Here is a 16,771-nt window from a genome sequence, read left to right as displayed (position 1 = left end):
CCGCCCCAAGGTTCCTCCCACCTGACCTTTGCTCGTGCGGTTCCCTTGCCCTGGTTGCCTTTCCTGTCCCTAGTATTGGGTTAGGCCCCCCTCCTCCCTAGGTGTGATCACCTCCCCCACCAGCCTTTGCGCCTCATTCGCGGGGTGTGTGTGGGGCGGGGGAATAAGCCCCTGTAACGCGCAGCCACTTGCTCTGCGCCCATTTTTGCAGAACGCGTGGAATTCAGAATCAGTGCCTGGGCCTGGCTGGGAGGATGCGGGGAGGGGTGCCTGCATCATTCCAGGACAGGTCATTCCTGCTCCTGGGCAGGCGCCCACCCCGGGCACCGCAGGGAACCACCTCGCTCAACCTCGCTCAACTGCCCAACTGGGGACCCCTCCCTGAGCCCCTTCCAGTGCATCCCCATCCCTGCAGTCTGGAGGAGCTTGGCTCCGGAGGACTCATCTGTTCCCTTCCACGTCACTGAGACTTTTCTGGCTTCCAGCCTGGCTTTAACAGTGGTGGAGGGTTGGCCGCCTGGACCCCGCTGAGAGCCCGACGTCCCTTTGTAGCCGCCATCTGTGCTTGTCAATCTCGAGACTCCCGCCCCCAGGGACCACCAATCACAGCGCAGGCATCCCAGTTTCGTCATCAGCAGCCAATCAGCGCTTCTGCTGACAGCTCAGGCCCCTCTGGTCCCGCTGCCCCCGCAAGACGGCCACACGCCCACGTCCATCTTCAATCACCGCCTACTTACTGGACACCCATGGGGCACCCCGTTCCACCCTCAAAGCTCTGCCTCGCTACTCTGAACCTCAGTCTCCTCCTCTGTAAGATGGGAACAGGTATGCTCTGGGTAACATGATACTGCATAGAAGGGCCCAACCCAGCGTCTGCCTCTCTGGAGTCCCTGCAGGGCTGACCACCTGGAGGTCTGCCAGGGGCCGCGACCACAGGGTGGGCTCAGGACCCAGGTCCCCCCTCGAGGTTGGAAACTTCCTCAGCTTCTTATCTGCCAAATAAGAGAAGTGCCTCCCCTCCTCCCCAAGCTGGGCCTAGGGGTCCTGTTCTCATGAAGGCGTCCTCCCTGGACTCCAAGCTTAGCTCATCCAGCCGACTTCTCCCAGGGCCTGTGCCCACCTCTACCCGGGCCTGTCCTCCAAGGGCGCCCAGACAGCACATCCAGGTCCCAAGGGGCCCAAGCCTGCTGTGTTGGCGTGTGGATGGATGCACACGAGGCCCCTTGCAGTATGGAAAGGGGGCACCCAGGCCCCGCACCTCCAAGCTCGTCAAGGCACACGTGCCAAGGCAGGAGGAAGTCCGCTCTGCTGGTTTGTGTGGGCCTGACCTCTAACCCGGAAACCTGCAGCAGGAGGGTTCCCAGGCCCACCCCTGCCACCTGCCTTCACCCCCAACACACACACACACCAACCCTAGGGGTGCAGACTTGCGTTAACTTTATTTTGCTCTTTCCAGTCTGAAGCTACTATCATGGGCATTTAGAGTTATACAAATGACACTTACAAAAAATAAAAGACCAAGACACCCAGAGTGAGATGCATGGTGGACACTAACCAGAGGGGAAGGGAACTGGCAGGGGCGGGGCTAGGAGCCAGGAACCAGGGGGCTTCCACGGGGCTCCCGGCTGAGGGCGACGCCCAGCTTCATCCTGCCGAGACCCGGGAGTCCAGTCAGAAGAGGAGCACCGATCACACCAGGGGCCCTGGCTGAGGCGGTGAAGGGCCCAGCACCACCAGGTGGGGACACAGGCCTGGGGCCCAGGCACATGGGAGGGAAGGGGCCGGTGAGAGCCCCCTGGGAAGGTGGAGGCAGGTTCTGGATTCAGGGAGGCACCCCACCTACCCCACCACTAGTGGGTGGAGGGCACTGAGGCCCGGAGATGCTGTCTCAAGACTACCCCCCCCACCAAGACCCCTTGAAGACCACCCCTGGCTACAACCAGGCTTGCCTGGGGCTCCTCCAGCAATAACATTTCACTGAAAAAAAAAAGTTACTGACTTGGTCATTTTCTGCTTCCAGTCAGGCCAGAGTGAAAGAAAAGAGACAGGAGCAGGACCCCCGGACCACAGCAGGATGTGTGTGCAGTGGCCAGGCCCGGGCGGCCACCAAACCAAACCTGCTCCACTCACAGGGGCCTGGAGCCAGCCCCGTCCTGTCCACCAGCTGTCCTCCTGACAACACAGGGATGGCGCCCCAGGGGGGCCACCAACAGGCCTGGGGCAAGAGCTTGGCTCCCGGGAAATGGGGGAGGGGGAGGTTCAGGAGGGGACAGGAGATTCCAGTTACACCCCGCCACTCCCAGGAGCTGAGCTCGGGAAGGCCTCCCAGCCCCCCACTCCTCCTCGGCCTCTTCGGGGAAATAAGGCTCAGAGTTGTCTGAGGTCAGAAGAAAGAAGTTCCAGCCTCGCCCAGGGCAGAGAAGAGAGAGCAGAGGGATGTGAAATCCCTCCAAGGACCAGGTCACAGCCTCTGACCTGCCCAGGGGAGGCCACGTGGGACAACAGGTGAGGGCACCATTTGCTCTGGGTTTCCAGTTTGAAAGGCAAGGGGCTCGCCACCCACAGCAGAGCCCACCTGGAGAAGAGAGTTAGCAGGGCGGGTTGGGCAGGGTGGGGAGGGGGATGCCAGCGGCGGGGCCCTAGTACTCCCACAGCGTGGTGGGGTCGATAGTGTCAGCGCAGGCCTTTAGGACCCCCGCGTGGTCCCCCTTCAGGTAATGCCCGCCCACCTTGATGGCCACCTTGTTGTAGTCACAGAACTCGAAGAAGAAGTCCACAGGGCTGTCGCTGCTGCTGGTGACGGAGGAGTCGTTGCCCACCATCCAGTACTTGCCTGTGGAGTCTGGAGCAGGGGCAAGGGGAGGCCCCGTCAGGCCCTGCCTGGGCTCTGCTCCCCACCCTCCAGTCACGGCTTCCAGAATGGGGGTGGGGTCTGTTACATCCACCCAAGCCTCGGGCCCATGCTGGACTGGAGTCCCTTCCCCCGCCTCCCACCAGAATTTTGGTCCCATAACTCGTGTGTGACCCCTCCCCCGCCCAGCCTTTCCAGAATCCCGTCTCCCTCTCTAGCTCTATCTGGGGTGGGCCGGACATCTCCCTCCTGTACAGACAAGAGGGGAAGGGGCTACCCCCCCCCCAGCCTAGAGCCTCTGGTGTCCAGATGGGGCCTGGCCCAGGCCACATCACAGGGTGGCCAAGCCGAGCCCCAAAGCCAGGCTCAAGTGGGGCAAGGGTTTGCTCTCTGTGTCCAACATCGGCCCCCTGAGCCCAGGGGGCCCCACCCGGCACTGCCCACAGGAGAACCTGCCTTTGATGTTGTAGGCGCCGTCTCTGAACTCCAGCTGGAAGACGTCGTAGTTGGAGCGGTTGGCGTCCAGGGTGCCTGTGACCTTGCGGCAGCCGATGAAGCCGTGCTCCCCACGGAACACGATGATGGGGCGGTTGATCAGCTTCATGAGGAAGAGCTCCGAGTCCCCTGTCCCAGGAGGTGGAAGAGAAGTGAGCCTCGTGGGGTTGGGCGTGGACACCCAGGGTGTGGCTCAGAGAGGGAGAGCGGGAGTCTGGGGTCACACAGCATGCCAGCCCTAGGGTGAGGCAGGGTGGTGCCAGTCTGGGAGGATGCCCAGCACAGGGCAGGCTTTGGGTGGGGTTCGTAAGTGACCATGCATACAGTAAGACCCTCCAGGGAACAAGGGCTTGAGGTACGCCCCCAGGTGGCTACCTGCTGTCTCCACCGAGGCAGCCAGCTGGCCGTTCTTCTTGGCTGTCACAAACTTGCCATTGGACGCGCGCAGTATGATCCTCCGATCACGCCACTCAATGTCAAAGTAGCAGCTGGCATCCCTGGGGGTGGCGGGACAGGGTCAGGCGCGCCCCACAGGAAGGCCAGCCTGGGCGAGCGCGGGCAGTGACAGGCGGGCAGTGGGGCACTCACTTGGTGGAGGCAGTGGACTGCACACCCCCGGTGGCCGTCAGCGTCCAGTACTTGCCCGAGTGGGTGCGGAAGGCGCACTTTTTGGTGTCGCGGTCGATCTCCAGCTGGAAAGTCTCTTGGTCGGTCTCTTCGTCCTGATTGGCCGACAGGTCCATACCTGCTGGGAGAGCCTCCAGCTAGTACAGGGACCCCCACGCCCCCCCAGTGCTGGCTGACCCTCAGCCCTGCCCGCACACACCAACACAGCAGGGGGCTGCTGAGACCCCACAGTGCGGCTCAGACCCCTCGGCCTTCACCTCAGAGGGCAGAACCCAGGATCCCAGGCAGGACAAGTCAAGGGCCAAGGCCAGCTAGGTCCATTTACACATCACATTCTCTGATTACAGAAGTAATACCTTCCAACAAACCAAATGCAAAAAGATATTGTTAAAAAAAAAAAAAGATATTGTAGAACCAACGGGGAGACTCTCAACATGGTCCAGGAGTAGAGAGCATGGATTAATTATTGTTAATCATGTTGTCATTAAGTAAGAAAATGGCCTTGTTTTTTAGAGATACACACAAACATTTTGAGATGAAATGCCCTGATGTCAGGGATTTGCATTAAATACAACCAGAAGCAATGAATAAAGGGACAGGGAGCTAGTGTGGCAGAATATTGCAGCTGGGAGAGTCGGTATATGGTAGTAGTTCATGATATCCTTCCTGCTTCTGTATACGTGTCAAGAGAGTCATAGCACACGTTCCCTTCAGGGAATTTAGAAAACTCATAAAAGCGAATTCACACACACCCCCACGCCCACCACACCCCCAGAACGCCACCGTGAACGGCGGGCGACCACACATGCCTAGCCTTTTCCCTGTGTGCTCACATATGCATTTTCTTGACCTTCAAGTGCATGCATGCTACAGACCTCGATTTGCAAATGATCTGCCTAACACCTTTACACGTTTCCATGTCCCTAAGTCGTCTGTGAAGGGGGTGGCTTCCGGGGTCTTGCTCCCACAAGCTGCAGCCATGTCGTTTTGCACATCCGTATGGACTCCTCCAGATAAAACCTGAAGTGGGATCTTTGGTCCCAACAAGTTCACATCCCCAAGTGCCATGGATCCTAAGGGCCTCAGCAGCAGGGTGAGTTGGGCCTTGAGGCCTTTATGAAGCCGGGATCAGTGGCGGGCGGCAGGTGTCCTTTTAGATGAGATGAGGCTGGCGGGTGGCAGAGGCTGGCGGGTGGCAGAGCCTGGGGTCTGAGCACCCCCAGGCCCTCCCCCAGGACCCATTCTTAGTTCTCCAGCCACCACCCAGAGGGCCTGAAAGGTGTCAGCCCCATGCTAACCGGGTCTCGTGTCCCATGTCAGCGCCACCCCATCACGAAGGAGAATGAGGCAGAGAGGTGGTGCCCTTGCCCAAGGTCACCCAGAGAGAAAGCTAGGGGTCCAGGGCTCTCGGGAGGAGAGATGGGCAAACTCAGGCCTCCTGCCACGCCCTCTCCCCCAACCCTCCCTCCCCTCTGTGGACTGGTGGATGTGGCCTCCACGGGTCACTCTGAAGCAGACCCTCACAACGCTTGGGCTTGACCCTCCAGGCCCCCTGGGTCCCCTTAGCCACAGTGTCAGGGATCTGCTGACTACTGAGGCCCCGGGGGTAGAGGTGAGCTCGATCCCCCATCACACCCCAGTGAAGCACGGGGCGAGGATCAGCAGGGGCCGGGCCTTCTGGGTGCCCAAGCCACCCAGAGGACGACCATCCTCAAGGCCACACCAGGAGCACAATGTGGGGCTGGGCTCCATCCCTGCTCAGACCTCGCCCAGCAGGCCTGACCCCCCCCGGCCGCTGCTGCAGAGCTGCCACCCCCAGCCTGCCCAGCCACATGGTACCACCTGCCCAACACGTGGCAGGCCGGCTGACGGGAAGGAAAGAACAGACGAGGAGGAGCCCCACCGGGCACCCCTCAGCAGCAGAAAAGACAGACAGGGCTCCCCAGAAAGAGGGGCAAAGGGGGCAGGGAAGGGCCCCGAGTGGCAGTCAGATCTCTAGCACTGACCAGCCTACCTGACATAACAGAGGCTTGCCAGCGAACAAGGCGCTCGCCAGCCTGCCCGAGGACAAACACAGCAAGTGCAGGGGCTCCTTTTCAATGAGGCTTTGGTTCCTGAGAGCTTAGCCAGCCCTGCGCTCCTGCGGACAGCCCTGGGCTTGACTCCTCCCAGCAATTCCACAGAGTTATTTCCAGGAACAAAGGGAGGCTCTGCAGCGGCGGGTACCTCCTCAGGGCCACAGGACCACCACCACCTGCTCAGCCACTCAGACCCCGTCCCGCCTGGGTGTGTCCAGTCCTGGAACTGGTTTGATAAACAGGCCTAGGCCAGCCCGCAAGGTATGCAAAGCCGGGGCCAGGTGCCCTTGAGTGCCTCCCCCCACGCAGCCTCAGTTTCCCTCTCTGCCTGTCAAAAGGGCCCGGTCTGAGATGGAAAGGATTTAGCAGGCCCAGTGCCAAGCAGACACCAGGTCTTCGCCCGCGACAGGAAGGGGTGGGAAGAGTATCCCCTCCCCATTCCAGTGGGGTAACTCCTGGCTCCAAGGCCCTGCCCAGATGGGAAAGGCCCCACTTGGAGTGGGGCCTTGGAGTCTCTAATTAGAGCTCGGTTACTATGGGAACAGGGTTTTCTTCGGGATTTTTCTTTTCATCAACAGCAGCACAAAAAACCTGAGTCACAGGCCCACAGGAGCCCTGAGGAGGCAGGAGATGCGGGGGCTCAACAGAGCCCATGGGCACATCCCCCCGACCCGCTCCAGAGAGCACAACTGAGACGCCGGGCCCCGGCGTGTCCCCCCACATCGTGGCTTTCCCCACCTCGAGCCTCTGAGCCATCCTGTACAGTGGCTTGGAGGGAGCACCCCCTCCCTGCCAACACACTTCATGATCCCCATCCCCCTCAGCCTTAGCAGTCCACATATTCCCCTGGCTTGTTCAAATCAGGCACTCTCCACCACCCCCATTCAGTTTAAGGGAGGGGGCCCAGAAGCATCTGTGGCCTCACCTCACCTCCCCTCTTCCCAGTCAGCTCTTGCCACTACCTGACCACTTTAAATCCCTACTCCGTCCTTACACAAGCTGTTCCCTGGGCCTGAAATGCCCTGCCTCATCAGGAGAACTCTTACACATCCTGCAAAGCCCAGCTTGACCAGCCCTTTCTCAGCCAGCCAGCCTCACCTTTGAGCGGCTGGGACTGGGCACTTCCTGAGCATGGAGTCCCCAGGGCACAGCTGGCCAGATGCAAAGAGGCTGTGAGACCAGGTGGGAAATGGGGTGAGGCTCTGCCCAGGGTCTGGCTGGAGCCCAGGGCAGGTGAGGCTCCAAAGTAGCACGAGTACTGCTCACTCAGTGGCCCTGCCATCCTCCATCCCTGCCCAAGCCATGTCCCCACCTGTGTGGTCACAGCTACAGCACTTCCCAGGAGCTGGGGCAGACACGTGCCATCTGCCTGGTCACATCAGCTCTTGGGACCCCCACTCCCTGTGGCCGATCCTGCCTCTAATGTAGGCTGTGATGGCCTCCTCCCAGAAATACAGTCTGGCCGAAAAGAATGTGCCCAGGGCAGCCCTGGGCGAGCCCTTTACAAATGGGGAAACTGAGGCCAGAGAGCAGGCTGCAGCTTCAGCAGGGAGCACCCCACCCCCACCAGGCCCTGCCTGTGCAGGCCTACGGGGATGATGATTCACTTCCCCCAGCCAGCTAAGCCCAGGATGCTCCTCCTTCCTGGCTGGCGTTTCCCAACATGTGTCGGAAGCACAGCTGAAGCCTCCTTGCCACGCAGGCCTGTCCAAAATGGCCTCTGCAGACACACACCCCCAAGCCCATGCCGGCTCCAGGTCCTCTGGTCATCCTCCACCCCACAAAGAAGACCTGAGGTCAGCCAACATCAGAACGAGATGAGGACCCCAAAATCTGAGGCCAATGTAGCTCCAATCTTTGCTCCCAAATCTCCCTTCCCTTTAAACGCACAGATGAGCCAGCAGCTCTCCTGGTGCAATTTCCGTCTCCTCCTGCCCCATCAGCTTGAATCACACCATGACGCCACCAACGAGCTTTACTAGAAAGGAAAGGGCACCTGCCCAGGCTCACCAGTGCCTGCCAGAAACACCCCCAGGATCTCTCTGCTCCTTTCTGGCGCCAAGGGCTAGGGCCAGGGCCACGCATTCCTGCCACACCTTCCCCAGGGCAGGTGCTAGATGCAGCCCAGCAAGCATGGAGCATGCCTGCATTGATGAACACCCAACCTAGGTCCTGTGGCCCTGCCGGCTGTTCCAGTCCCGTCTACCAACCTCACAAGCTTCTGTTCAGCCACCCTGGGCTTTCTGCTCCTTCCTGCCTCGGGGCCTTTGCACAAGCTGTTCCCTGTACCTGCAACACTGTTCCACACACCTGATACATGCTACCTTCTATTCATCCTCAGGTCAGGTCAAGTGTCCTCCTCAGAAAGGGACCTCCCCCATCTAATCTGGGACCCTCATGTACTTCCTGGACCCCCAGACCTTTGCTTGACACCTCTGGGATGTTCCTCATGTCCCAACGAGAACATTGGGCCCAGCAGGGAAGGATCCAGGAGATGCCCATGTGCTCACCACTCAGGCCTCAGCATGTCTCACTTGATAGGGGCTCAGTGTTTGCTGAATAGGTGGGGATTCCTGCCCCACCTCGTACTGTGTGAGACTGGAAAGGGGAGGACCTGTGCCCCAGAGGCTGGGAGGCATCAGGGGGTCCAGATAAGAGCTCGTTCTGGAGCCAAACCCAGTTCTTCATGCTGCTTACTTGCTGTGTGATCTTGGGCACATGGCTGCTCCTCTCTGGGCCTAAACCTGCCCATCTGCAGGATGGAGGAAACACCACCCACTTCAATCAGCACACTCGGGTAGGAAACTGCCACCGGGCTGCAACCTCCTTGGCAGAGCCGGGTCAGGAGGGTGGCCGTCAGAAGGAAGGGGAGGGGGGGCTGGGCAATGACTGGGCTCCCATCCAGCTATCTCCAGAGGCTGGGGTCCAACTTCCCGGCTGGGGGAGCCAGACACCCACAGGTTCCCCCAAAGGAGGGGCGAGGGCGCCAGAAGGAAGAGAAGCCGCCTACGGGGAGAATCTAAGAAGGGAAAGAGGAGGGTTCACTTCTGGCGCGCAGGCCAGTAGGAAATCGCCAGGCCAGCGGGAGGCCCCGGGAGAGGACGCATCGAGTTGCAGCCAGTTGTTCCAGGCGGGAGTCTTGGGGGTGGGTTCAACCGAGGGTAGGGGGGGCTTCCCGAGGGTGCCGGGCTGGGGTCTCCGGGCTCAGGCTGAGACCGCTCTCTGGCTCCCGCAGAGCAGAGGGTACCGGCCAGGAGACGCGCGCGGGGCGGGGTGCCTGGCGGGGCGCCATCCACGCCACGCCGTCCCGGGGCTGGGGCGCGAGCAGAGAGGCCGCCTTCTGGGGTGGCTTCGGACGGGGCACTGGGCCTAGGGGCGGCGCGGGGGGTCCTCAGCAGGGGGGAACCCGCAGAAAGTCGATTCCTTCCCCCGCCCGGCCGCATCTGGTTTTCCCATCTGCAGAGACGGAGCAGGACAAAGGGGGCGAGGGAGGGCCTTGTCGACGAGCCCGCCCCCCTGCTCACAAAGGCCGCGGCCTCGAGCGCGGGGCGGACGCGGGAGGAGGGGCTGGGGGGGGAAGGGCAGACACTCTGGGCACCCCCCCTCCAGCAGAGGCCAACCCCTCCCAGCAGCCAGCGGAGGTGGAGAAAGGCCCGGAGGGAGGGGAGGTGGAAGCGCACCCTGCGGAGATCAAAGGCTACCCCCATCCCGCCCGCGAAAGGCGGCCTTCATGGAGCGGGGGCGCGCCCCGCGCCTGTTGCGACCCCTAGTCTCCCTGGAGCCAAAGGCCCACTGCCGGGGGGAGGGGCACGAGGAAACAGGCGAGGGGCGTCCCCTCCCCACGGGCTAGGCCCACGGATGCGAGGGAGGGATCTGCGCGCGTAGGGAGGACCCAGATCAGGCCGAGGGTTCGGAGGGTGGCACAAGGGGCGGCGTCTAATCGCGGCCTAGGAGCCCCAACCTCAAGGCGGAGTGGGGGTTATGCAGCGGCACCCAAGGATGGGCAAAGCCCCACCCCTCGCCCTTTCCTGGGGATCGGAGCGCAGGTCCCGCGGCGGGGTGGGGTGGCCCGCGCGCCCAGCGGGGGCGCACCGGGCGTCGCTCAGGATTGCAGCGGCGCCGCGGGCGAGAAAGGGCGGGAGGCTGCGGGGACTGGGGTGGGGTTCGCTTTGTGCATGGCCCAGAGAGGCGGGGGACGGCGTCCCCACTCACCCTGGCGCGTGGACACGTTCCTCTCGTTGGCCGCCTGCAGCACGACCTGGGCGCAGCTCTGTTCCAGGGCGAAGAGCTCGTCCTTGCCCACCTTGGTGGCCTTGCCCGCCTTGAGCGTGCCGCTGGGCCCCGACGGCGCCAGGTAGCGGCCTTCGCAGTCGCGGAAGGCCACCTTGCCGGAGCGGAACTCGAGCGTGTAGCCGGTGGCGGGCTCGGGGTGCGCCACTAGGCGCCCGTCGTGGCGCAGGAAGCGGTGGTCGGCCGTCTGCAAGCTGTAGCGCTGGTCCTGGAAGGCCAGCGTGATGAGCGAGTCGACGCCCCAGGGCACGTCGCGGTCCACTGCGATCTCGTCGGCCGGCCGCGCGCTCAGGTGCGCGTAGCGCTTGCGGGCCAGGCTGTAGATGGTGACCTGGGGGTGCATGGCGATGTGCACGCTCCACTTCTCGGCCGGCGACACGGTCTGAGCGAAGCACGACAGGCGGTCCTCGGTGCCGCCAAAGTAGCGCCGGTGCGCCTCAGACTGCAGCGACCAGCGGCCGTCGTCGTGCGCCACGATGAGAAAGCGGCAGTCGGCACTGGGCACCTCGTGTTCGCAGGTCACGTTGCCATCCTTGTCCGCCGCCAGGTAGCGGCCCAGGTGGCTGCGCAGGCACACGGCTGCGCTGCCCGCCTCGTCGGGCGGCTGTTCCAGCGTCCAGATCTGCTTCTTCTTCAGGCTGCTGGCCGACGCATTCACCTTGAACCCGAACGTCTCGGCCGTCAGGTACTTGTTGCTGCAGTTAATGAGACCGAACTGGATCTGCAGGGCCTCGGCCGTGCCGTTGGCGGTCATGGTGGCGGCGGGCGGGAGGCCGGCGCGGCCCGGGAGGTCGGTGGCGGGTCCCAGCGGCGGCGCCCTGCTCCTTTGTTCAGTTGCCGCGGCCGTGCGCTCACCCTCAGCAGCGCTTTACAAAGCCGGCCCGTGGCGCCCGAGCCTCTTTATAGGCGGGGTGACGTCAGCGTCGCGAGGTCCCGCCCCCGCCCCGCCCCGGGGCTCGCCGAGGAGGGGGCACCGGGGCCCAGGGAGCGAGCTGAGTCGCGCAGGGTCCCGGAGGGGCGCGGGTGGGGGCTGGGCTCGCCGCGTTCCCTGCTCGGCCGGCCTCTGCAGTCCCCCCTCTTCGGGCCGCCGCCCCCTCCCCGCCAATGCCAAGGCCTCGCTCTCGCAGCACCTCAGCCTGAGGACTCACCCAGAGCACGGGACCCCTCGGAGGCCCCGCACCCCAAGCCCAGCCGGGAGGAAGGCCGAGCCAGGTTTGAGGTTGTGATAGAGACCGCAAGACCACAGAGCACATCAGTACTAGGGCGGAGCGGCCTGGAGGCTCCTCAGAGGAGGTGGCTTTAGAGCAGAGCCTTGAAGGAGCTGAGAGGGGACCCTCCAAGGGCCTGTGGGCAGAAGAGTGGGGGGCAGGCCAGGAGCTGGGGAGGGGCCTGCAGACCCCAACTCACCCAACCCAGGCCTTGCAGCCTCCAGAGCGGGGGCTGGGGTTCCCCGAGGCTTCCCTCCCAGGACACTGCCCTGAAAGCCACCCAGACCCTTCCCTGTGGCCCAGGCACCCAGCCGGGCTGGCCCAAATAGGTCTCCGTGGTAGTGGCTGAGACAAGTGGCAGTGTGTCCACTCTGAGGATGCAGAAGCCGCAGGGTTCTGGTGAGGTTCTCCAGGCATAGAGTGAGCAGCGTGCCCTTTTACTGAGCAGGTCAGAGACGTGCTCCCGCTCAGGCAGTACAGCCCCGAGGGGTGGAACCCAGGAGCCAGCGTGCCTCCCACTTGATACCCACCCCCAGGTCCCCACTGCATTGGACGCAGAGCCTGGCACACAGGAAGGGGCGACGCTGGCTACAGCCCTCCTTTAGGACCTCAGCTCTCCATCCTGCTCCGTCAACGTGGATATTCCCTACAGATGCCCACCCCTGCCCCTGTAGAGGAGCACTTCCCTTTTCTGAGCATCTCCAAAGGCCAAGACTTTTGCTGGGACATTCCCCACATGCCAAGCAGGCCCCTGGAATGCCAGCATGACCACAGGCTGCCCACAAGGTCTCGAGGCCAAAGGCAGAGGGCATTGAACTAGCTCCTGGGCTGGTTGGTCTGTGCCTGTGGCTCCCCCCAGGCAACCTCCTCCAGGGATTTTTATCTTTCAGGGTAATTTTGTGTTACTTTCCCATCATTTGGGTCAAATGGGTTTACTGGCAGGTCCTTGAGCCCCAGGCAGGCACTGCCCACAGCATCCCCTCCCACAAAGCTCACCTCTGGAGAGATGAGAAATCAAGTGTCTCTTTTTGAGGTCATCTAATAGACTTGAAACCCAGGGTCTCGCTGGCTGTGTGACTGTAGGCAAGTCACTTAAACCTCTCTGAGCCTGTTTCACCTTTTGTAGAAGAAATTCAAATCCCCCATCTCAGGGTTGTCTGAGAGTCCCTGAGGGCATGGAGCTCAGCAGACACGGTCCCTGGCCACCCTCAGAACCCATTCCAGTCCCCAGAAAGCCCTCGTAAGGGAGACCCCAACCCTCTGGCCAACTACCAAGGCTCAGAGGAGAGGGAGCTGAATAACTGAAGGTTGGGGGCGGGGTCCATGCTGGCAGCAGGACTGGAGTCTGCTGAGACGTGCCTGCTGGGATGGGGGCTGGATGGCATCTCCCTCCTGGCTCTGCAGCTCCCCATTCTGACCCGAGCGAGTCCCCCTCCTACAACTTAGCAGCATGGAGGCCAGGAAGGAGGCTGGGGTTGGGGGCTCCTGCCTCTCAGTCAGGCCAGGAGTGGGAGCGGGTCCAGGCCTTCCCAGGTGATGCTTTTGGCAGAAAGACTGGTGAGCCCGGCTGGGTATGGTGGCAGCCAGGGTTCCTGCATCGGGCTTCCTGGACTCAAATGCACATCCCTGGTTCGTGGTTTTCCCATCTCTAAAAAGGGCATAATGATAGCACCTGCCGCAGGAGAGAAGCTGAGAGGACAGAAGGCGCTGTGAACGGGACTGAGGGGGCTCCCGGGACGTGGCATTCGGTTTTCAAACCAGGAAGGTCTTGGGCAAACGGAGACAAGTTGGTGACTCCACACATCAGGCACCTAAAAAACAGTGCCTGGCACGTGGTCAGTGCTCATAAATGCCAGCTGGTCCTGGGAACTGTCCTGGGGATGGGCCAGACTCCCTCCAGCCCCCAGGGTCACCAGGAATCCCCAGGACCCTAGTCCCGTAGTCAGAGCGATGGTGAAGTACAAAGCTTTAGGATCAGTCGGCCAGGAGTGTGAGCCTTGTGCCAGTTTGCTGAATAAATTAAAATCAAATGGAGCAGTGTGGGGGAGGGCACATAGAAAGGGGACCTTGGATTTCCCTACAGATGAGGGCAGTCCAGGTCGAGTGAACAACATAGAGCCTGAAGTGTTGGGGAAAATCAGGTTAGTCCTGAGACTGGGGGCAAGGGGTGGTGTAGGGGTGAGTATATGAAGAGCTGAGGTTCGTTTCAATAGGTGTGGAGCTAAATTAGTATATTTAATTTTTTTCTGAACAGACAATATATTCACATGGTTCAAATCTCCCAAACCCTAAAAAGGCTTTTGTCCTCCCCCTCCCCCCATTCCCACCCACTACCTCCATACCTGCTGTTAGATCGTCTCCCTTTCCATGAACTTCAAAGACAAGCAAACCTGCATCTGTATTCTTGTAAATCCCTACATCTTTAAACAGTATTTTCAATCCTGCTTTCTTACTTGCATCTGAACCCAGTCTCTGCTTCAGTACCTGAGTGCCTTCCTTGTTCTCTTTCACAGCTGTGTAATGTTCCACTGCATGAATGTGCCATTTATTTAACTGCTGCCATGTGGATGGACACTTGGGTTGTTGCTATTGATGCCCTGCTTTGGCCAGAACCTCCTCCCAAGAGGGATGCCCTCCACCACAAACCAACATGTGTTCATGTTTCTCTTTACCCAGCAGGCAACTTCTAAAAAATTAAGGCTGTCCAGTCTTGGCTTGAATGCCTCTGGTGATGGGGAGCTCACTCTGTCCTCTGTCCAAAGCCAATATGGGTGATACGTATTTGCCTTGTTCTAGCTTGGGGGGAGATTGGGGGGTGAGGGAGCCCTGGCTCACAGCAGCTGCTGGGAAAGAGGGGTCTCCTGAGTACAGGGAAAACTACCAGATGGCTGAGTCTCATGAGCATAGATCTTTGGATGAGGGCAGAGGGAAGCATCTCAGTTTTTTTTTAATTATTATTATGATTAATTATTGCCGAAAAGCCAATATAGGAACAAAATCTTAGGTCAGTTTGGCAAAAGAGCATTTTCAAAACTCCTTCCCTGCTCTGCACCCATGTTCCCGCCTCTTCCATTCCCCGAGTCTCAGTTACACTGGGCACTTCTGTGTCCAGTGCAGTCACATGGTCCTGTCTGCAGGCTCCACCTTGGGTCCCTCTGGGGAAGGACAGGAACACGGACGCTGTGTCCCTGGGCCCCACGGGAACCCAGGCGCCACCTGAGCTGCCCGGAACAAGGGCATGGCACGGGGAGAACGGAGGTGCTTGGCTGGGGCCAGGCCTGAGCCGCTCCCAGGCTGGCCGCCGGGCGCCCTCCTGCCTGGTCTGGGCAGGAAAATGAGGCCACCAGGAAGGGCTGCTCAGCTAGGCCTGAACCCAGTTCCCCGAGTGAGGATTCTGAGCCACAAAGACTCAGACTCCTCCCCCGTCCAGCAGGCTTGGAGAATTCCCTGTGCCCACCCACCACTGATGGTCAGGGGCTTCCTGAAATGACATCCTGGGATGCATCCCAGCACAAAAGCCAAGGAGCAGAAGCTGGAGTCAGTAGGCCTTGACTTGGCTCCTGGCTCTGACACACACTTGCCATGGGACCTTTGACAGGTTACTTCACCCTCAGTTTCCTCACCTGTCAAATGGAAATAATAATACATGCAGAGTTCCTCATGGACAACACAGAGGTAGGTATAAAAATGGCACAGTGTTTGTAAAAGCAGCAAACAAATGTCTTTACCTGTCAGAAACCCTCCCTAAAGGAACCTCCCTGGCGGGCCAGTGGTCAGGACTTGGCACTTTCACTGCTGAGGGCCCGGGTTTGATCCCTGGTCAGGGAACTAAGATCTCTCAAGCCATGAAAAAGAACTCCCTATGAAATGACATGATGCCTGGGTTTTGCCTTAAACCATTCCAGACAGGGTGGTGGGCACATGGGATTGCATTCCGTGAGTCTCTCTATTTTTATTTTTTGGCCATGCCTCGTGGCCCTGACCAGGGATCACACCCGGGCCCTTGGCAGTGAAAGTGCGGAGTCCTAACGACGGGACCGCCAGGGAATTCCCGAGTCTCTCTACTTTAATAAATGTTTGGACATTTCCATGATAAAAAGTTTTGGACGAGGACACTAAAAATAAAAAATAAAATACCCCAGTCCTCCCTTCCCCCAAAAAAACGATAGTTGTGGTGGGGAATAGATAGGATGTAATGATTGTGCCAGCAGTGATGGCACGAGAAGACACAACATACTGTGTTTTTTATGTCTGCCTGAACATGTTCATAACAATAATGAACCCTGACATTCTGACCCTGCATCTTCGCCTGTGCCTTAGTCCTGTCTCCTGTGTGTGCTGTTTCGTTGCGTTTGGACCTCATCCTGCCAGCCCTCTCTGTACCTTTATTCAGGAATGTATTATGTAGGTAGAGATGGAGAGGTGATAGGTAGATGTTAGATGATAGATAGGAGATATTGATAGATATTTAGATAGAGAAGTGCATAGCTTTATTTCTGAGGGTTTTGTTAATTTGGCTTTTTTTTTTTTTTTTTTTTTGCTCTGCATCTTACTTACATCCCATGACGACTTGGCCCAGTGAATGACCCCCACCCCCTCCATCCCCAGGGCTGTTTCCACCCCATTCTCTCTGGCATGTGGAAGGTCATCAGATTCCTACTAGGCTGTCACATTGACCTGACGTTCCAGGCTTGATCCCAGGGGCAGATGCCTGCCTGGACTAGCTGGGCCCTGACCTGTGCCTGTCCCGGAGCTGAGCCCTCTCACCTGGGCTGGGGCAAAGCTGCACTGCCCAGGGTCTCCGGCACCTCGGGCTCCCCATGGCTTCTCCTCGAGCAAATCTTCCCAAGCCCCACTTCTCCCAGCCGCCGAGACCCGGGCCCCAGCTCCCACCGCTCCTGGGGTCACTGGTGCTGGGCTCCAGTTGGGAGGCGGGCATTAAACCACTCACATCACAGGCGCTGCAGGCACTGTGCCCAGGGCTTTATATGCTTTAACTTTCCGACAACCGGGTGTCATGCCCACTTCACGAATGAGGAGAAGGAGCCTGAGCGGCGGAAGAAACACAACCAAACAGAAAGGAGATTGGTGCCTGCAGGGGCCGGGGAACGGGGAGCAGCTGCTTAATGGGGACGGAGTTCCTTTGGGGGGCGGGGGGGGACGACAGTGTTTCGGAACTAAGTAGAGGAACTTCCCCGGCGGTCCAGTGGCTAAGACTCCAC

At 60.1% G+C, this 16,771-nt stretch overlaps 1 protein-coding gene across 1 annotated transcript; it reads right to left on the bottom strand.

The window, feature by feature from the left end:
• Positions 1 to 1,444: 1,444 nt before the first annotated feature.
• FSCN1 (fascin actin-bundling protein 1) lies at positions 1,445 to 11,192 on the bottom strand. Its single transcript, XM_082671333.1, has 5 exons — positions 10,264 to 11,192; positions 3,935 to 4,091; positions 3,722 to 3,843; positions 3,308 to 3,475; positions 1,445 to 2,842 (listed from the first exon to the last, which is right to left on the bottom strand). Exons 1-5 carry the CDS (start codon positions 11,093 to 11,095, stop codon positions 2,640 to 2,642), a joined length of 1,482 nt encoding a protein of 493 aa, XP_082527459.1. The 5' UTR covers positions 11,096 to 11,192; the 3' UTR covers positions 1,445 to 2,639.
• Between the last annotated feature and the right edge of the window lie 5,579 nt (positions 11,193 to 16,771).

The sequence above is a fragment of the Grampus griseus genome (assembly GCF_964374135.1).
Source record: "Grampus griseus genome assembly, chromosome: 14".
In the NCBI taxonomy this organism is placed as follows: Eukaryota; Metazoa; Chordata; class Mammalia; order Artiodactyla; family Delphinidae; genus Grampus; species Grampus griseus.
This window is presented reverse-complemented; position numbering and strand designations above follow the sequence as displayed.